Source organism: Wyeomyia smithii, chromosome 1 (assembly GCF_029784165.1).
Source record: "Wyeomyia smithii strain HCP4-BCI-WySm-NY-G18 chromosome 1, ASM2978416v1, whole genome shotgun sequence".
NCBI lineage: Eukaryota > Metazoa > Arthropoda > Insecta > Diptera > Culicidae > Wyeomyia > Wyeomyia smithii.
In genome coordinates, this window is record NC_073694.1 from 125514592 (window position 1) to 125537772 (window position 23181).

General features: G+C 38.3%; 1 protein-coding gene across 3 annotated transcripts; it reads left to right on the forward strand.

Moving 5' to 3' along the window:
- The first annotated feature begins 57 nt into the window (after positions 1-57).
- Positions 58-22560, forward strand: LOC129730325 (solute carrier family 23 member 2). 3 transcript variants are annotated; one of them, XM_055689609.1, is made up of 4 exons: positions 58-178; positions 237-366; positions 20563-22061; positions 22124-22553. In XM_055689609.1, exons 2-4 carry the CDS (start codon positions 280-282, stop codon positions 22176-22178), a joined length of 1641 nt encoding a protein of 546 aa, XP_055545584.1. In that variant the 5' UTR covers positions 58-178; positions 237-279; the 3' UTR covers positions 22179-22553. The 3 variants fall into 3 exon arrangements, with proteins under 3 accessions (XP_055545584.1, XP_055545577.1, XP_055545592.1); XM_055689602.1 differs by having other exon boundaries at positions 71-174; positions 22124-22552; XM_055689617.1 differs by lacking the exons at positions 58-178; positions 237-366 and adding an exon at positions 20317-20506 and having other exon boundaries at positions 22124-22560.
- The last annotated feature ends 621 nt before the right edge of the window (positions 22561-23181 follow it).

The window sequence follows — 23181 nt, forward strand, 5'->3', positions numbered from 1 at the left end:
GGGTTCTGATTTTATGACGATCTAGAAATACTAACATGTGCTAACAGTAAGAATTTTCTTTGTTGATATATCAATCAGATTCAGGGTGTACCAAAAGGTGTCGATTTTAAATAGACAAAATTACTAGTACATTTTCAGTTTGTACTAGGTACTTCGCAGAAACATAGCATTGCAGTGGGTATATCCAATCTTCCGTTACATTTATTGGTAACAGAGCTAAACCGTTTCTTCGGTAGGTCTTAATACTATTGGAATGTGCTACATATAAAATTTAACCAAATGGAGGCAATGAAGGCTAAAACGAACGTTAACTATGGGATTGATGACTTACCACCATGGTACTTGAGTATATTCATGGCACTGCAGGTATGTACGAATAATCTATACTCGGCTATCTTATTTTGTTTGTAACTTAAGTTAAGTGTAACTTAATGAATTGTCAGTGTATTATTTTGTGTGATTCTTCATTAATGATGACCTTCAAAGAAAAGATTTTTTTTTATTTTCAATATTTAATATATAATAAACTACAAAAACATCCAATTATTTCAGAATTTGATTGCTAGAGAGGTGCTATAGTGTTTGTTTGTAATTATTTGCTATTGCAATTAACGCTTATGGTTCGTAGTGATTTAAACCTTTTTGTCAAGAATTTCGTCGTGCTTTTGCCACAATGTTTGCCGAAAGTTGGTAATAATTTCATTTGAGATCTCTTCTAATGTTTGGACAACAGTGAGTTTATGAGTGCTCTTAGAAAGCTAGTTTTTATCGTGAATTATTCTCAAGTACTTGACATTGTCAGAACAATTTAAAATATTCCCAATTATCTTGGCAACGTGATTGTTATTTGTTTTGAGAGTAAAAGCTCTAGCCTAATAAGGAAGAAAGATCAATTGAGTAGTGAAATTTCATTAAAAGGGCAATCATTTTCATAGACCTATTTTTAACTAAGGTTTTACATTTTACATTCTAATTATGTTTGAAACTAAATGAGTTTTTATCAAAAATGAAGTATACATCGCATTGCTTGAAACAGAAGTAAATACGCTCTTTTCAAAAGTCATGATGTCAGACGTAATACCTACATACGTCTTAGTGTAAGGCTTTGCTATCAGCTGGTGATTCAAGATTTTGTGTCGAATTGAAAATCGTTAAGAGACTAATAAAATCTCTTAATATCTTCAAAATTCACTTACGTCTAGTAGTGAAGCATGGCATACAATATTTCGTCAAAATTCACGTACGCAAAGTACAACCTAAACATTATAAAACAAAATGAAGTGAATGTGAAGCAATTTTTGACGCAGGACTAGTTCTTTGTTTTCTATACTAGATTACACTTCGTGAAATTGAAAATGTAACTGGCACATGTTGCGTCAGATTTCAAACGTTTATAGCGAGCGAACGACTTAATGCATCTTAGTCATTTATATGTCGGTGGATAGATAAAATGTGTAACAATTTTTTGATATAATGTTCAACATTGTTGCTTTATTGCTTAATGTTGGAAAAAAGTGAAAAGTTCCAAGGTCAAGCTTTCCCATATATTTCCCTCGTTATTGGCTTGCTTCCCGAGCACAGATAACAATAACATGGGCGAAATAAATTCCACTGCCTACATATTTTGACTCAACAAAGTGTTTTGGTTTGTTCCTCTTTCTCCAAGCTGTGTGGCCACGCCTTAATGGCAAAAATCTACGCTGAACTCGATACAAAAGATTGCGTGTAGAAAATTCAGCTTTAGTCTAGTTTGTCACACAATAGCGAATGGAGTATAGCTGTTAGAGGTACGCGGCGTTGAGGAACGAGAGCTGCATACGAGTCAACTTCCAGGCACCGCGGAGCATGTTACCTTTATTCTGCACACGGCAGCAACAATAACCATTGTACGCTGCAGGATATTTTGCTGGCACAGCTGCTGGAGGGTACAGCGGAGAGCAAATTTTATGCGCGGCCAACAAAATATTCAATACTACCGGTCATGGTGCGATCATTAGCGCTCTATAGCACACATTTCTAGCTGAAAATTATGGAATCGGTTCTTTTCAGAACTATAAATGCTTGAAGATAAGAGTTATGAGAATTTTCTACTCCTAGTGTGAAATGTTCATCTATTTCTTAATAATCATTTTTACAATAACGACCAGGGCGCACCAAAGGTAAACGGTAGTGTTGCCTAAGAATAGTTTATCACAGCAAGATATAACCCTCATTTCAAGAATTTTCACTGCTAAATTGAGTGATTTCCGGTTTAATTGTTTGTTTGTGTCCACTCGAACACCGTTATCAGTCATATATTAGTAACGAAAATTAGTTTATCTAAGAACCAGAGTGATTTCCGCATCGGGAAAGCAAAAACTTTCTTTTGATGCTTATGAAAATCACTCAGTAGTATCGAAGGTGTTTTGGTTTGTTCCTCTTTCTCTAAGCTGTGTGGCCACGCCTTAATGGCACAAATCTACGCTGAACTCGATACAAAAGACTGCGTGTAGAAAATTCAGCTTCAGTCTAGTTCGTCACACAACTGCGAGTGGAGTATAGCTGTTAGAGGTACGCGGCATTGAGAAACGAGAGCTGCATACGAGTCAACTTCCAGGCAATGCGGAGCATGTTACTTTTATTCTGCATACGGCAGCAACTTGAAGATGAGAGTTATGAGAATTTTCGCAACCACTACTAGTGTAAAATTTTCATGTATTCATGCATCGTTAGTTTTACAATAACGACCATCAAATAAAAACGGTAGTGTTGCCTATGAACAATTTATCGCAGCATATTATGTATACATTTAGTCCTACGTCACCATTTAATACAACCTCTAGGGCTGTATACCTTGTAGTATTTTCTCTGCGTTACCTTTACCAATAGTATTTTTGAGATGTTTACATTTTGCGACTCACGCCAATTTATGAAAATTACGCTTTTTAGATTTGCTTTTTAGTATTGTTGTAATAAATTGAAGTTGCAAATTATCTAGACCACATTTGGTTGAAGTACCATAAAAAGTACCATGATATTTTTCCATGTGGATACGGTTAACTCACCTAACGGCTTACAGGTGGCAAGCTTTATAGTGTTGCCTTGAGTTTATATGCAGCGAAGCCCAACTTGGATATCTATGTTTCTTTAGTCTATGATATTAGGTACACGTTCCCAGCTGCCAGCAATGTAATACTCACTATATTTGCATCTACGACATGTACGAACACCTTCAAATATACAGTACTGGACAAAAAAAAGTACGCACCTGTGATATGTTCAAACTTTCTTGATTTAGGTAGAATCTAAGGCAGATGGATAATCAAAGTGCTCTAAAAAAGACAGTACTGGAGGTGTACTTTCGAAAAATGTTAGATAAAGCGACATAAGAACGACATATAAACATAAAAAGAGCTTATATTTGGAAATTGTCATTTTTCTTGTGGACAAAATAAAGTACGCATTATAGTGATTCAACGTTCAAACTGATTTTTTGACGTGGGACTACGTCTTTGTTTACTATACTGGGATGCATTCTGTTAAATTGGAAATGAAACGGGCAAATGTTGCGTCAGATTTCAAACGTTAATAACAGCATAACCAAATGATGGATAACAATAACCAATATGTTGTTGGATAGATAAAATGTATAACAATTTTGTAATATGCTAATTATCACTCTAATTTCATTGCTAAGCGGTGAAATTGATAAAAAGTTTCAATAACAAATTTACGCGAATAATGAACCAATTACATGAGAGCATTCCTAGCACAGACGACGTGAATGGACACCATCCGTTCCCTGTGATATTCTCTGTATCAATATCGAAATAGAAATTGACAGAGTCTCCCCGTCCCAATAGGTCAATTTATTTTTGCTTCCATGAGCTTAGACTAATATGATGTCTCGAAGGTAAAAGTTTTCCTAAAAGTTTGAAACAATACCCATCCTTGAGCGATTTCTAAACCTGCGTGTTGAGTTCTGAAGAACCTAATAAAAACTGATGTCTTGAAAGAAAACATGCCGGTAAAAGCAACAGTACCAGTGGAGTAAAGAACCGCAGGTCTCTCGTCGTCTATAATTGCAGTGGTACTCTTCTATTCGTACATTTCAGCGGTACACTTCTATTCGTACTGCAGCGGTACTATTAGTATTGCAGTGGTACACTTTTGTTCGTACATTTCTATTCGTATGCAATCGCGGAAAAGTGCAATGCTGCTGTTGATAGTGATTGAAAGTTCATCTCATAAATATGATTACCATAAATTACTCAACAAGAATTGTAATTTTTTGCAACGGATATTTATTTAATTTCATCTTCGATATTCACTAAATAATCGTGACCGGATAATATCGAAAGAGTAAATTCCTAAATATATACATTTATAGAAGAGTTGGAGCCTGCGAATGCTTGTGATTTTTTTGTTTATTTACTAAGATTCATACAGAATCTCTTTCTACATTTCAAAATTGTTAGATGATATATTATTGTTCTAAACTTTACCATAATAAACGTATATTACCTGTCTTCGTAATATAGCGAATGTAGTTGTAAGCAAATGAAAAAAATTGTCAAGAAAAAAAATAAAAATGGAATTGTTGATTGCTACGATTTTTTTGTTGGAACTTGTTAATAATTTTGTTTAAAATATCTTCTTATGTTTGTCAATTAATAAACCTTTGTAAGGGCCTTCATATTATTTTGAAAGTAAGATCATTATTATAGATTTGATTTAATCAGAGTTGAATAAGACAAAACCATTCATTATGATAACGTAAGTATTATTGGATTTGGTTTTTGAAGATGTAGGGTTAATTCTGACTTTGACGTATTACGAGAAATTCTTGGTGCTTCTTCAACAAGCACAATATGCTTGTGCCTTGTCAAATACATGTTGTTTGCACAAAATAATACTTCAGGCATAATAACGCCAAATATAAGCGTTATTCTTTCGAGTGTTGTTCAATATATTTTAAAAATTGATTTCTAGGGGAGGCTGAAAATAAAAATACATACAGTCGCTGAGCGAACACATTGATTCTGGCTGCATACTCTGTATATTTTGTAACAAAAAAACAACTAGTTACAGTGTTTAGTCCCACGTCACCATTTCATACAACCCTAGGGCTGTATACCTTGTAGTATTTTAATTTTAGTGTTTAGTTTGGCCACCTTTAGCTTCAATCACGGATTGCAGGCGTCGAGGCATACTTTCAACGAGGTTTTTAATATGTTGGGAGTCGATATTTGTCCAAGCTTTTTCCAAAGCTTCAAACAGTTTGTCGTGGTTTGTGACATCTCCCTTGTCGACATTTTGATCCAAAATCGACCACAAATTTTCTATCGGCTTTAAGTCCGGGCTTTGTGATGGCCATTCCAATAGCTTGATACGTGAAGCACGGAAATACGCAGTGGTTTTGTGGGCGGTATGCTTAGGATCATTGTCTTGTTGAAAAGTGAACTTCTTCTCTAAGCCAACCTTTCGCGCCGACTCTGTAAGATTTCTCTTTAAAATGCTGAAGTAATAGTCTGCCGTCATTATGCCATCAATTTTCTCAATATTACCAACACCAGACCAAGCAAAGCACCCCCACACCATGATACTGCCACCTCCGTGCTTGACCGTCTTCTAAATATTTATATCGGCAAGTTTCTCACCAGGTTTCGTCCAAACTCGTGCTCGTTGTTTGTGGCCAAAGAGTTCAAACTTACTTTCATCGCTCCAGATAACCTGTTTCCAGAACTCTATCGGCTTGTCGATGTATTTTTGAGCGAATTTGAGGCGTTTGATCCTGCAGAAATAAACCTCAGCCAAAAATGTATGCTGAATACGGAGTAAACAAACCTGTTAACCTTTCGAATCAAAGGTCGTCGTTGGGCAAATCCACTTTTATAACCCATTTCCTGTAGTCTTCTGCGCACAGTTTGTTCAAATATATTTAAATCAGCATTTTCACGAATCACTCGGTTAGTAGCGAAAGGGTTTTTTGCCACTTCTCGAGAAATTCGGCGATCATCGCTAGTTGTAGTTTTCCGCTTCCTTCCTCTACTGGTCCGATCGGCTACGCTTCCCAGTTCTCCATGCTTTTTGCATATTTTTCGTGCTCCTGCTTCACTTAAATCGTATTTTCGAGCAATTTAGCTATAAGAAAGACCTTCCTGACGGTTGTTAACTATAAGTTTACGAATATCTACGGAAATTTGCTTTTTTCCCATCTTATCCGATTGTACCGCGCACTAATAATGATAAACAAATAATCAAACACATTGTTTCGACGTTTTTCTGCAGCAATAGGAATATTATTGGACTTACGAGGAGTAGCACACAATTAAAAATAAATTATTCGAGCTGAGAAATAGTAAACTGATGATGATATAAAGAATACGTACTTTATTTTGACCAAGCGAAAATAGAGCTTAATTACAATTATGCTGAAGTGTGAATTTAATATGCAATTCTTTGACAAAATTATTATACCAATCGTTAGTATATTGGAAATACTACAACTTATCCGAATTCATCGAGTTCATATACCTTATATTAAAAAAGATACAGGAAGTTCAACATTAGGATAGTGGGTGCGTACTTCTTTTTGTCCAGTACTGTACCTTTATCAATAACCAAAATACCTGAATACTTCACTTTACTTTTAACATCCAAAAATGCATTACGATCCATTATCATATCATTATCATTAAAATATAACGTGCCCACATATCACTTGTTCATCGATTTTTAATCGGCGTACGACACAATCGATCGGGACCAGCTGTGGCAAATTATGCACGACTACGGATTTCCGGACAAACTGACGCGGTTGGTCAAAGCGACGATGGATCGAGTGATGTGTGTAGTTCGAGTATCGGGGGCACTTTCGAGCCCCTTCGAAACCCGAAGAGGCCTAAGGCAAGGTGATGGTCTCTCGTGCCTACTGTTTAACATTGCCCTAGAAGGTGTCATTAGAGAAGCGGGGATTAACACGAGTGGCACGATATTCCAAAAGTCGGTTCAACTGTTTGGTTTCGCTGACGATATCGACATTGTAGCTCGGACCTTTGTGAAGATAGCGGATACCTACATCGGACTAAAGGCTGAAGTTAAACGGATTGGACAGGTCATCAATGCATCGAAGACGAAGTACATGAAAGGAAGAGGTTCACAAGAAGATAGTGCTAACCTCCCACCTCAAGTTCAAGTTGGTGGTTATGAAATTGAGGTGGTCGACGAGTTCGTGTATCTGGGCTCACTGGTAACTGCCGACAACGATACCGGCAAAGAAATTCAACGGCACATTATGGCAGGAAATCGTGCATACTTTGGTCTCCGGAGGACGCTCCGATCGAGTACAATTCGTCGCCGCACCAAGTTAACCATCTACTAGACGCTGATCAGACCGGTAGTCCTCTACGGGCATGAGACATGGGCTATGCTTGTGGAGGACCAACGCACCCTTGCGTCTTCGAGCGGAAGGTGTTGCGTACCATCTTCGGTGGACTGCAGATGGAAAACGGAGTGTGGAGAAGGGGAATGAACTACGAACTGCAGGAGCTGCTTGGGGAGCCATCTATCGTCCACACCGCTAAGATAGGCAGGTTGCGGTGGGCTGAGCATGTTGTAAGGATTTCGGACGACAGTCCGGTAAAGATGGTTCTTGAAGCCAATCCGTCAGGGACGAGACGGAGAGGTACACAGCGGGCAAGGTGGATCGGTCAGGTGGAAGACGACCTGCGGACCTTACGCAGACTGCAGAGCTGGCGAACTGCAGCCATGGTCCGAGTGAAATGGAGACGACTCTTACGTACAGCAAAGGCAACATCACGGCTTGGGACTGTTTGATGATGATGATGATGATCATTATCATTATTTTTCGACCTTCCAGATCAAGGTCTCTCTTAACCCATTCCCGGATCGAGAGAAGTCAGATTTTACTCAAAAAGTTATCTTTAAACTAGTATTACTCAGCAACTACGTTTTTTGATATATTTTAATTTTTTATGGAGATGGATCGGCTTTCTCGGTCTTGGGAATCAAACGACTAAATTATGTTTGTCCTTACGTTTCAACCTTCGGTTTAGGCCTTTATTAAAGGTTGCTATAATTTAAATTACAAGTAATACAAGTAGGTACTAACAACTAACAAAAATGCATGAACTTACACTCTAGTCTGTCGTTTTTTGATAATTAACATATACATTTCAGATACATATTGGTCGAATTTAAAACTTATTTCTTCGTCCCATTTAAAAAAAATATATACGGTTGGATTAGCACAGACATGAGTTAAATGGGTATATAATTTAAACAGAAAACACATACATAACTTGGGGAAAATCACTTAGGCTAAAAAACTGCTCATCCTATTATTATAAACTATAAAGTTTCGGGTTGTTTTGATGACAAGAATGGAGTTTAGTACTGGTATGTTAACCATTAAACGGTAGGGGATTTAAGGAGCAGCGTTGTTTTGCAAGCAGATGATGGTGGGTAGTGTTGTCGTTGTAACATGGTCGTTAGAGAGAATTTTCTTATCAAGTGCCGACGCACTGATGTATTTTCTGCTCACATCGCGACCCCACCAGATGCATACATCCACTTCTCGGGGACAGGAGCCCGTTTACACATAAATTACATAGGACAGTTGAACGGTTTAGAAAATCCACACTGAACATTGAAATTCAGCACACCTTCTATAAAATAGGTATTCTTAAAAAGGATCTGCAGAACACCAAAAATAGCATAGAAGCCGCCGACATAGAGAAAACTTTCGCTCACAGTTTTCTCAAACCCAAATACAATCTGTACAGTCACGAGATATAAAATTGCGTATCAAAAGTTAAAGGGTATGTGCTTGAGTGCACAAACGTAGGCTTGGCGTGGGACTATTGTGGGTGTAAAGATTTAATTCTACCATAGCCATAGTATATAACACACACCAAACGTGAAATATCATACACAACAATCCATGAACGAAAAAAAAAACACAAACACACGCTACTCACACACACACATACACGCTACTCACACACACACGCTACTCACACACACACACGCTACTCACACACACACGCTACTCACACACACACGCTACTCACACACATGCTACTCACACACACACACGCTACTCACACACACACGCTACTCACACGCACACGCTACTCACACACACACGCTACTCACACACACACACGCTACTCACACACACACGCTACTCACACACACACACGCTACTCACACACACACGATACTCACACACACACACACGCTTCTCTCTCTCTCACACACACACACACACACACGCTACTCACATACACACACACGCTACTCACATACACACACACGCTACTCACATACACACACGCTACTCACATACGAACACACGCTACTCACATACATACACACACACACACACACGTACGCTACTCACACACACGCTACTAACACACACACACACACGCTACTCACACACACGCTACTCACACACACACACGCTACTCACACACACACGCTACTTACACACACACACGCTACTCACACACACACACGCTACTCACACACACACACACACACGCTACTCACACACACACACGCTACTCACACACACGCTACTCACATACACACACACGCTACTCACATACACACACGCTACTCACATACGTACAAACACACATACACACACACACACGCTACTCACACACACACGCTACTCACACACACACGCTACTCACACACACACGCTACTCACACACACACGCAACTCACACACACACACACGCTACTCACACACACACACGCTACTCACACACACATGCTACTCACACACACACGCTACTCACACACACACACACACGCTACTCACACACACGCTACTCACACACACACACACACGCTACTCACACACACACGCTACTCACACACACACACACGCTACTTACACACACACACGCTACTTACACACACACACACGCTACTTACACACACGCTAACGCTACTCAGATACACACACACTTGGTATACGACACACTATACCTACACAAATTACTATCGGCAGCATCCAAACGGCTTCCCAGTCTTCCAACGGTCCCTTCCAACGGCTTCCAATGGTCCCCAGCGCCGATTACGTCCAGTTTCGGGCTGCATTCCAACAACGATATCTGAATTAGATTACCACTGGTGGGGTCCAACTCAGATCGAAGGGAAGCCGAACTGTTTGCTTTGACGGTCGACCAGGGAATGAGCTTCTCTCAACACGGTATGTCCTTTTATAGCATCACTCAGTGTGGGAAACTTGGGTGATTGGGGGAAGAACCAATCACGTGGAAGCATCTCTGCTTTCTTTCTTCGTCGCTTACGTTGGGTGATGAATGCGATGCCAATTGGCTGGCATTGCTAGCCAATGACTGAATGCGTGAAATCATTTCGTCTATGTTTTTGAAGTCTGCGTTAGGGAAATATACCAATCGTATGACAAATGTATGTGGATATTCGACCTTCAAACTTTCCCGCAATTTTCACGGAGTAATAAGAAAATGGTAACTAAAATTATCACGTTATACAAATATCGTATGTTTTAGCTTTCCAACGGTATATTAACTATTGAAATCGTAACAGTTGTTTGAGCGCTATTAGCATCTAAAATCTTCCATTCCGCCAACCAAAAACGTTACATGTTCAATCCCGTTTTCCCAGAATGTACCTTAGTATAGTGAAGAAAGACGTAGTCCCACGTCAAAACAGAATTTAAGATCGAACGTTTGTTGTAGCAAGCGAGTACACTACCGTATGCAAAACCCACCATTAATGAGCGAGCCATCCTTAATGCCACACAGATTCCCATCCCAGCAGAAATGGCCACTTTGCTGAGTCTAGATCCAAAATTCGTGTTCCCCATTCATGACATTGTCAGATTCCGTTGTACCACCTCATTGCCAACCTGGAAACGATTCTGCGCACGTCCAACGAGAAAACTGTGCAAGATCGCAACACCCGACCCTCTTGTTAAGAGCGTACCTCACCACCCGGCTCTTGTACTGTCTCTTGAGAATCGATACAGTATCGATCCCCCGTTCTTATCAAACTCGACTCGATTGAATTTTCGTCGAGCTGACTATGATGGTTTGTTAGGGGTTATATACCTTTTTGGTCGAGAAAAATGAGGGAAGTTTGAATTTATTTTTAAGTGCATAGCACCATTTTCATTACATCAAAGTGATATTTTTCTTAAAGTACAGTTTATCAACAACAAAAAAATACGTTTGATTTTGAGATATACTTATTATTACTGGAGTTACTGTTTCCCCGAAACGCTTTTTTTTGCAGAGGCTTGCGGTGATCCTGAAAGAGACTCAGCGGGTTAACCGCAATCAAAAAACTCATATTATTTCATTAGTTTAGAAGTGTGCCGGGTCCTTGAACGATCGCTTTTATGAGTATTTTGTTTTCAGTGCAAACGGGAACGTTTTTCCCAAAAAATGCACGTTTTGAGCGCTAAAAATTGCATTAAATTTTTTTTTGCGGTAAAATGTAACTGTATGTTTCAAAAAGCGATCGTTCAAGGACCGGCAAATTTAATAACGGAAATTAAAAAAAAAGATGAAGGAAATCGGTTCAGTAGTTTTCCCGCAATCAGGATCACGGCAAAGTCATTTTTCGGAAAACACTATTCCGAGATAATCGCGTGTAAAGTTTCAAGTTTAGCTTATGCGGCCGTGGTGAGGCGCGCTGCAATCGCTCTAACTTTCTTCCTATTACTCAGATCTTTATGAAAATTTGTGAAAATGTTCTCAAGATGTTGTATTTGAAGATTTGAAGGCTTCAGCGGCCACCTTTTGAGCTGGTTAGAATCCTATCTAATGGGACGTACGCTGAGTGTTAAAATCGACGACGAAATCTCCCAATCGTTTTCAGTAACTTCCAGGATCGCCCAAGGCAGTCATCTTGGCCCACTAGTATTCCTGCTTTATTTCAACGACGTTCATTACTCCGTAAAATGCCCTCGTCTAGCATTCGCCGATGATTTGGAACTTTTCAACAAAATAAAACATACCACCGACACCACTTTTCTTCAGCAACAACTTAACATATTCGCCAACTGGTGCGAGTTGAATCGAATGACACTCAACCCATCCAAATGCTCCGTGATCACGTTCACTAGAAAACTCCGGCCACTACATGTTGATTACATCCTTAACGGTTCTCCAATACAATGAGTCGAATTCATCAAGGACCTCGGAGTGCTTCTGGATGAAAAACTCACCTTTAAACAACATATATCTTTCATCGTAGCGAAAGCTTCCAGACAACTGGGACTTATTTTCCGAATGACGCGTGATTTCAAAAATATCCACTGTTTAGTCACGCTCTACTGTTCGCTGGTTCGGTCTTCACTGGAGTACTGTTCAACGGTCTGGATCCCTCACTATAACAATGCTATCCATCGGAACCGAAAAGATCCAGCGGCGGTTTGTACGTTATGCCCTTCGAACGCTCCCCTGGCGGCAACCTATGCGTAATACTAGGTACGAGGATCGCTGTCAGCTTCTTCAGATCGACACTCTCCAACTACGCCGACAAACAGCGAGTGCTATGCTAGTATCAGATATCCTGACATCACGAGTTTACTGCCCTGCCATTCTTCGCCAAATCAACCTGAATGCCCGCACTAGAACTCTGCGAAGGATGCCAGAATTGCAATTGCCCTTTCGTCGAACCAACTACAGCTCTAATAGTGCCATCACCGGTAGACAACGCGCTTTCAACAGAGTATCACAAGCCCTTTGATTATCATTTATCGTTTAGTGTTAGCAAAGCAAAGCTGCTACATTCCGATTCGGAACTTGACCTTCTGTTTATTATACACAGACTTCGCTAGCGCTACGATCCTACTGACACTAACAGTCTCGAACCTACAACGACTGGCTTGTTAGGCCAGCATCGTACCTCAAGACCAACTGGAAGGTTTAGTGTTATACGCTCGAAATTTTTGTTACTGTTCCGTCGACTTCTATATTAGTAGCCATTAGGACATGTTATTTTATGTCTGTTGGCAGTAGTAGTAAATAAATAAATAAATAAATAAATAAATAAACTAATAAATTTTCGATAGTTTTGAATGCGCGAGATATATCAACATCATCACGCTCCCTCCGGATTACGTCATCGTATCGTTCGAACGTGCCACAAGACCTTATCATGCAAACCATCATATACCGGTGGCCGAGCATAAAGGAAAAACCTAAATTATTCCACCTAACGGTCAGACCCAGCCTTTCTCATTCAAACTTTTATTAGTAAAAATAGATTTACATGAACGCTTCAATCCAATAAATTTATATTCACTCTTTAGGTTCTAAAATATTGATGTTGTAATCTATACATATAAAAATGCAGTCCGGTCTGTCTGTCTGTCTGATCCATATAGGCTGGAAAACTACCGAACAGATCGGCGTGAAAGTTTGTGTGTAGGGGTTTTTGGTGCCGATAAAGTTTCCTATGATAGTTTGAGAACCCTCTCTCTTCTGGAAGTGAGGGGTCCCATGCAGATAAAACATAAATTTCTGCACAACTCAAAAACAAACCAAGCAAATGAAACCGAATTTGGCAGGTGAATATTTTGAGAGGTAACAAATATGTGCATAATGGTTTGACACCCCTCTCTCTTCTATAAAAGAGGGGTCCCATACAAATGAAACACAAATTTCGCACAGCTCAAGAACTAATCAAGAAAATACAATCAAATTTGGTATGTGAATGTTTTTAGAGGTAACAAATATGTCCATAATGGTTCGACACCCCTCCCTCTTCCGGAAGCACTTGTTTCTGCACAAATTTCTGCACATCTCGCGAACTAATCAACTAAATGGAACCATATTTGGCAGGTGAATGTTTTTAGTGGTAACAAATATGTTCCATAACCGACCTCAGGCAACATTTTGGATTGTAAGATGGCAACTTCCGGATTCTGGAAAACAGCCAAAAATGACCGATTTCCACCCAATATGATAATATCCGGATCTAGAATGATACACAAGAGCTAAAATCGACTACAGATACCATTTTGAATCTTAAGATGGCGACTTCCGGTTTCTGAAAAACAGCTAAAAATGACCAAATACCACCTAATATGAGTTTTTCTTTAACCAGTATGACGTTCAAAATCCAGAAATTGTCTCCAAATGCCATTATGAAATCCAAAATGGCGACTTGCGGTTTCGGAAAAACAGCGGCAAACGACCATATACCACCCAATATGGGTATTTCCGGAATCGTAATGATGCACTGGAGCCACAAATCGATTTTAGACAACATTTTGAATTGTAAGATGGCAACTTCCGGTTTCTGGAAAACAGCCTGAAATGGACTAATCCCATTAAATATGAGTATCTCCGGACTAGAAAGATGCAAAAAAGCAAAGCAAAAAAAGCAAAGCCTTGGTGCTACATTCTGTATCGGAATTCGACCTTCTGTTTCACTATACATAGACTTCGCAGTCGACTGTTGAATGTACAGGACAATTGCGGGGCTAGCGCTACGATCCTACTGACACTAACAGTCTCTCCCGAGCCGGGACTCGAACCTACGTCGACTGGCTTGTAAGGCCAGCATCGTACCTCGAGACCAGCTGAGAGAAAGATGCACAGAAGCTAAAAATTGATCACAGGCACAATCTTGAATTTTAAGATAGTGACTTCCGGTGTCTGGCAAACAGCCGGAAATGACCAAATACCATTCAATATGAATGTTTTCGGAACCAGAATTACGCCCAGATGACAGAAATTAATTTCACAGGCAATTTTAAAGTCCAAAATGACGACTTTCGGTTTCTGAAAAAACAGCTCAAAGTGACCAAATACCAGCCAACATGAGTATCTCCAGAGCCAGGATGTTGCATGAAGCTAAAAATTGACCTCAGACACCATTATGGATTGTAGGATGGCAACTTCTGGTTTTTGGAAAACAGCCAAAAATGGTCGATTTCCGTCTAACATGAGTATCTCCGGATCTAGAATGATACACAGCAGCTGAAATCGACCACAGACCCGATTTTGGATTCTAGGTTGGCCAGAAATTATCTTAAATAACATTTTGAAATCCAATATGGTGATTTCCGGTTTGTGAAAAATAGCCTAAAATAACCAAAAACCATCCAAATTGAGTATCTCTGGAACCAGAATGATGCAATGAGCTAACAATTGATTTCAGGCACCATTTTGAATTGCTAAATGGCAACTTCTAGGAAACAGTCGAAAATGTCCGAATAATACTCAATATGGATATTTCCGTAATCGAGATGATGCATATAAATCAAACATTGACCCTAGACACCATATTGAATTCAAAGACGACCACTTTTAGTTTCTGGAAAACAACCTAAATAACTAAACACCTCCCAAAATGGGTTTTACCAGTGTCTGATTAATGCCAGAAAATCTGCTGAAACTGACCGAATACCACCGAAAGACCGAATCATTTGTTATTTGACTTTGATCATATCCTATGGCCGATTCGTCGTGCATTTGCAGACTTTAAACGCATCGCAAGGAATCAATGAATTTGGAACGTTCAAATAGTACGATACCACATTTAAATTATGTTGAGGCCATTTATATCGATCAAAGCAGGTATAGTTTTAAATAGTCTTTGAATTTCTTTTCTTTCCATGACTTTTGAGCCACATATCAAATTGTTATGAAATTTGTTATTTGTAAGTTTGAGAGATGACTCGTTCGTATGACACTAGTTATCTTCAAATAAGTCATGTAATCTTTGAGATGATAGACTTTCGTTGTTTTATTAACAATTTAATACATAACGGTTGCTTAAGTTCGATTATAATCAAATGAAATGGGAACGTATAGGGTAGCCAAAATTTGAAAGCACGTGTTCAATCACAATTTATCAGTTGATCCTTAACTAGCCCGCTCATCTGATAATAATATATATCAAATCGGTTGTGTAGTTTCTGAGATAATGAAGTTTCGTGATTTTCACATTTCGGTACAATACAGACGAAGTTACAGTTTGATTACAGTAAAATTCAATCGGGTGTTATGAGGCATCTAGACTTATTAATTGACACTAATTTTGTGGAAATCGAGTCAGCCATCTCTGTGAAAAGTGAGTGAGTCCAAGTATTCTTCGGAATATGTTCTTTTTCATAGCTGGATTTCACATTTTTAAACATAACAGGCCAAGTAATAGTCCGATTGCAAAACAAATCAATAGGGTCTTATGGGGCAACTGGACCTTTCATTTGACACTGATTTTATTAGAATCGGTCCAGCCATCTCTGAGAAACATAAGTGAAATTAAACAGTCTTCAGAACACATTTCTTTTCATAACTTCTGAACCACAACTTCAATCTTAATAAAATTCAAAAGTTAAGGGTATTTAAGGTAGCCCGTTCATTTGAAACCAATCTTGCTTGAATCGGTTGTGTAGTTTTTGAGCTAATGATGTTTCATGATTTACATTTTGATACATACCCTCTAAACCAAAAATCCGATTACAATAAAATTGAACAGGGTCTTATGGGACAACGAGACCTTTCATTAGCCATTAATTTTATGAGATTCGGTCCAGCAATCTCTGAGAAAAGGGAGTGAGAATAAAAATCTGCACACACACACATACACAAACATACAGAAAATGCTCAGCTCGTCGAGCTGAGTCGTGTGATATATGCCATTCGGCCCTTTGGAGCACTTTTATACTTTCGGTTGTGCGAGTGATTGCTATACCTTTCTAGGATAAAGGGAAAAACCAGCATGAATTTGGATCTTCTCCTGGTAATGGTTGAGTTTTGCAACTATTTCAAATTCAGAGGCAAGTACTACTTGCAACAGACGGGCACCGCCAAGGGTAGTCCTTTATCGCCAATTCTTGTCGATATTGTGATGGAGACCCTTCTATGCAACGCAGCCCTAAAACTAAGTTTCACTTCCCCGGTTCTCAAAAAGTATGTGGACAACTTGATACTACTCTACCAAAGCAAGAAACACAAAACACCCTCAGCATATTCAAATATTTTCATCCAAACCTCCAATTCACGATGGAAGAAGAAACCAATGGTTTCCTGCCGTACCTAGACACGAAGGTCATTCGTTCCGCACAACAAACATTAAGTACAGAATGGTATCCCAAGCCCATTGCATCCGGACGTCTGCAAAATTACCATTCGTTCAACCCGCTTTCAATGAAAATAAACGTCGCCTCAAATTTCATCCATCGCGTAACCAGCCTGACCACCAACAGCACCGCAACACAGTAAAAACAAACGATTTTCCAGCACCTCCGTCGTAACAGCTACCCATCTGCTCTCATCAACTGCCTCATAAACAGATCAACACAACGGTTTTCCCAACCGACAACACTACCCACCAACATCTGCCTGCAAGACAACGCTGCTCCTGAAATCACCTATCGTTCAATGGTTAACATACCAGTACTTTCCATTCTTGTCAGCATCCTAGAAAGAGATTACCCGCTAGTTAAGATAGCATCACCAAGATAGTCATCTATACGATCCCTTGTAGTGTTTGTGAGAAATCGTATATTGGCATGACAAAGAACCATTTGAAAACTAGAATTAGTGGACACAGATCCAACATCAACAAACTAGCTGCATCCTCACACCATCCAAATTAGCAGAGAACAGCTCCTACATAGCATATCTCTGATCACGAACACACTTTCAATCTTAGCAGTACCAAAATAGTCGATCGTAGCTACCGTTCTACGGATCTCCCTATTCTGGAAATGTGCCGAATCTACAACACACACAACACGGTGAATTTCCGCACAGACGTTGAGAATCTCAACACCACTTACGCAGGCATTCTCCACACTTACGCAAACACCGTCTTTCGCAGATCACAAGTCGCTTACAAGATCCGACAGATGCTACCATTTCAGATTCATAGCACAATTCACCGCAAAACCTCCCACTCCATTTTGAATGGCCCGTTATAGTTTAAAATAAGAGGAAGATCAGTTTTTCAGCCTTAGTTAATGTTTTTATGTGTTTTCTGATTTTTTCATGTGTTTTCCGTTTAAATTATATACCCGTTTAATCCATGTTTGTGCTAATCCAACTGTATATGTCTTTTTTAAATAGGCCGAAGAAATAAGTTTTAAATCTGACCATTATGTATTTATGTTAATTATCAAAAAACGACAGACTAGAATGTAAGTTCATGCATTTTTGTTAGTTGTTAGTACTTCTTCTAAATAATTATAGTAACCTTTGAAAAAGGCCAAAACCGAAGGTCGAAACGTGAAGACAAACATAATTTAGTCGTTTGATTCCCAAGACCGAGAAAGCCGATCCATCAATCATCCCGGTCGTTTATCCATTCCATTGATTTTTTAATTTTATGTTTCTCCTAATTCAGTTAAATATTATTGGTTAGCTTACAGTGTGTAGAAATGTGATGATTTTTATTTTTATATTTTTGTGTGTTCTTTTTTAATAGTTCTTTTTGTCACACGGTGTATACTTTTCCTTGAAAGACCCAACTACTATTTACAACTTTGCTTAAGACATTTTATCAATCATACAAAACGTTCTGGCTTTAACTTATTTATTTTTTTTTTGAAATTTTTAACTTTTTTCTAATTCTCCATGTTGTTTAGGTTTATAAATATTTTTTTTAGATAATAATTACAATTTATTTCAACTTTTTTTCCTAAAAAAATTCAAGAGTGCATACTTTTTTGCGAAGATAATTCAATATCTCCAACTTTGCCGAAGATGTCACACCGATCTACAGTCTCTCATATTTTATACCTTCTACAAAAATATTGGCCATACTGAAATATCTATTTTTGCCAAACATTATCCAAATGAAGGTCCTATCATTCCTCTTTACAGAAAAGTGCTACTTGTAGTAGATTTTATAACGAATTTCAGAGATGTAGCTCAAATAAAACATCAAGAATTATTAAAGTTTCAACTTTTCTACTTGGTGACCGAGGGGTCAACGAATTCGATCAAACAAAAATAACATTATCAGTTTTTCTCTATTTCTAACAACTATGTGCATTTATATCAAATTCGAAATACCTTATGCACTTAGGAGTCTGGTCTTGGCGAAAATTGCTCAATTACTTCTTCAAGTAACAATTCGATTTTGTTGGTGAGTGACTTTATCTGCAATTCTCAAATTTTCTCTTCTTCGCAATTCTTTGAGCTTTTGTCGATTGAGTACCAAAAATAATCTACTGGCGCAGCGTCTATTCTTAAAAATATTAGAGGTAAGAAAATTTTTAATTTTGAAATGACTTATCTTTTCGCTGGAAGGTGCGACGAGCAAAAAAAAAGGTCATCACTCTGTCTTCAAGTCTGGCCCAGGACTAGAGGGGCCCTTTGTGTCGGAAGGCCCGGGGCTTTTGCTCCCTTTGCCCCCCTTAAATCCGGGCCTGAGCGTTAAAGGTATCTGGTTGCGAAAAAATGGTTTCCGAAGAACAAGAATATTACTTGTATTTTCAAATAACGAATCACCTTTGTTTGGTTTAAATTACTAATAAAGTGGGTTTCTAAGCAAAAGATACTGTAGTATGAACAGGAGCTTAAATTCAAAATAACTCGAAAACCGATGCATTTAGAATGTAAACTACCAAGAGCTTTTTGATTCAAAATGTCTCTCTGCATCTTTTAAAATCATTAGAATACAAATATTTTGAAAAATGTTTAAATTAGAATTTTTATAAAAAAATTAATCTACCATAAAAAAAATATTTTTCATTTCTTCATCCTTGACTTATTTTTAAAAGTTGCGTAACAACGCCAGGTTTCTTTAAAAAAAAAAATAATTCAACTCTTTTTTTTTAAATTGAAATTTAATGTTTATTTTTAATTTTTTTAGGTAAAAAACAAAATTTTTGTACAGTGTAAATTTTTTTCATGATGCATTTTCAATTCCCTACAACTCATTCTCAGACAGTTTTTCTATACAACCAACGGTTTCTGGGCTACAATGCTTCGAATACAACCTATGCCAAAAGACATACGCCCTTTTAGAACATAACTCATGGGTGTAAAAAATCTCTCCATCTGTGAAAAATGCTCAGTTTGCTAAGCCAAATACGTGTGCAAAGTTTCATTCAAATCAAAAATGGTCGATATTCGACCATAGATCATTTGGCGCGATCTTGCTCATATGAGAATTCGCGTAAGTGAGAACAGCTTTAAAAATTCTCTTTTACTTGTGTCAGGGCCAATAAGGCCTGCACATCCAATTAGGTATACATATAAGGTGATTAGAAGTAAACATGAGACTGTATGTGTACCGAAAAATAAGCACACAATACGCGCCTTTGGGTTGTGTCGTAGAGCGAATACCATTATAAATTGTTTATTGACACCGGAATTTTCAGCCGAAAACTGTCAAAGCATTTGAAAAATTCTACCGAAAGTGATGACAATTCGTGCTGCTGCCCCGTTTTTTGTTATCAATGTCAACAAGCAGAGACCCTTTAAATCATCTTCCGTACTTATTCAGATTGGTAGAATGAAATATTTAGCTAGTACGCTTCATTGCTAATATTTTGAAATTATAATTAACATATAAACTTTTTTTCAGCATTATCTTACAATGATTGGCGCAATTGTGTCAATTCCATTTATCTTAACACCGGCGTTGTGTATGGAAGATGAGGATCCCGCACGCGGAATCATCATATCAACAATGATCTTTGTTACTGGCGTTGTAACATATCTACAGACAACTTGGGGATGTCGACTGCCAATCGTTCAAGGAGGAACTATATCGTTTTTAGTTCCAACATTAGCAATTTTGAATTTACCACAATGGAAATGTCCTAGCAAAGAAGTAATTAGTGCAATGAGAGTTGACGACAAAACAGAGCTGTGGCAATCAAGAATGCGTGAATTATCCGGAGCGATTGCTGTTTCTGCTCTTTTACAAGTATTCATCGGATATACTGGTTTAGTTGGCAAACTTTTGAAAATAATAACACCTCTTACAATCGTTCCTACTGTGTCACTAGTAGGTATAACACTATTCTCTCATGCCAGTGAAGCCGCTTCCAAACACTGGGGTATAGCTGTTGCGACAATTTTTCTAATGACTCTTTTTTCACAAGTAATGACCAAGGTTGAGGTTCCTATTCTCCAATATCGCAAAGGTCATGGAATAGAGATGGGATGGTTCCCTCTCTTTAAACTGTTTCCCGTACTTTTGACGATCATTATTATGTGGTCACTTTGTGCCGTGTTGACAATAACCAATATATTCCCAGAAGGTCATCCTGCACGCACCGATATACGGATTAAAGTATTGCATAATGCCGCTTGGTTTCGTGTACCGTACCCAGGTCAGTTTGGAATGCCAACTGTAACATTAACCGGAGTGTTGGGAATGCTAGCTGGTGTCCTGGCTTGTACGGTAGAATCTATTAGTTACTATCCAACTGTATCACAAATGTGCAATGCACCTCCTCCTCCGTTACATGCTATTAATCGCGGTATCGCTACAGAAGGCTTAGGTACAGTTCTTGCTGGATTATTGGGTTCCGGTAATGGTACAAATACGTTTGGGGAAAATGTCGGAGCAATCGGTGTAACAAAAGTTGGTAGTCGACGAGTAATTCAATGGGCTGCTCTAATTATGGTTATACAAGGTGTACTAAGTAAATTCGGTGCTGTATTTATTATGATTCCTGATCCTGTAGTAGGCGGAATATTTTGTGTCATGTTTGGGATGATTGCTGCATTTGGTCTCTCAGCATTACAATACATTGATCTACGTTCAGCACGAAATCTTTATATTCTCGGTTTATCAATTTTCTTTCCATTGGCGCTTTGCATCTGGGTCAATGAACATCCTGATTTTATAGAAACAGGAAATGAAACAATTGACTCAACTCTATCTGTGCTTCTTGGCACCAGCATTCTTGTTGGAGGATGCTTAGGCTGTACGTTAGATAATTTGATTCCAGGAACACCTGAGGAGCGCGGATTGATAGTATGGGCTAAAGAAATGTCGTTAGAGATCACAAACGATGAGTTGACTATAAATACTACATTTGATTTTCCATATGGCATGCAGACTTTAAGATGGTAAGATACATGTAGAATATGATACTTTAATACACGTTTATTTGTTTTTTATATCATTTTAGTTGGAAATGGACTCGCCACATTCCGTTTTTACCAACATATAAAATGAATCTGTAAAAGGAATTATCTAAAAAAAACTATATAATAAAACAATCATAGATAATTTAAGCAAAAATTGGGTATTTAAATGTAATGACACTTTTTGTTTCCGCTTCAAAATTATCCTGTCCAGTGAAAAACTCCTGTCCTGGTAGTTGTTCGAAGTTAGCTTTGACATCGTCCATTACACAGCAACTGCTTGCGTCAACAGGTTTGAGTACACTCAAAATATTTTTCACGTTATCGTTACTAAATTTCCTGTACTTATTCATTTTCTGTCATTTTGCATGATTTATGTGACAAACATAGCATCTACGTGAAAATCACATGCATACTATGTTTTATCACGTAGCATCTATGCAACTTGGCAACGTCAAAAAGAATGAAGTATCGCGTGAACTCTCCGTGCGAAAATACACAGAAATCAAAATGTCGAAGCTGTTGTCTGATTCAGTCTTTGAACATGAAAGGAATTTCTCGATGACTTCCCAATAAGTGAGCTTTAGAGAAACCATAAGAATCCGGCATCGAGATTTCTAACAGATTTAGTCCAAATTGCGAGGAATTTCCTGAACGTAAACAGTTGCAGCTAAGAGTGATGATCGCCAACGAATGTCGCAATATCATTTTGCCATTTTGTCTGTCGTTTAATTCATTTACGAATTGGCGATTTTGCATGCCCGTGCGACTTATCAAGCAACATATTTAGATAATTTCTGAAAACTATTCCTAGTCTCTAAAGAATTTGGGAAACCGCAATTGAAAAGTATACGTTGTATAAAACGTAGAACCTATCAGACAAGCAAATGCTTTTCACTTTACCGGTAGTTAAATTTTACGTGAAACTCACATGAAATGAATATGTCTACTGCATAAGATTCATAGGATAAATCATCACACCAGTTCATGATGAACTCAAATGACAATCACGTTAAATCTACGTGAAAATGACAGTGGAAAATATTCACATAACTTTTCCGGTAATTATAACGTGAAAAATTTTTTGAGTGTAGGGCTATCT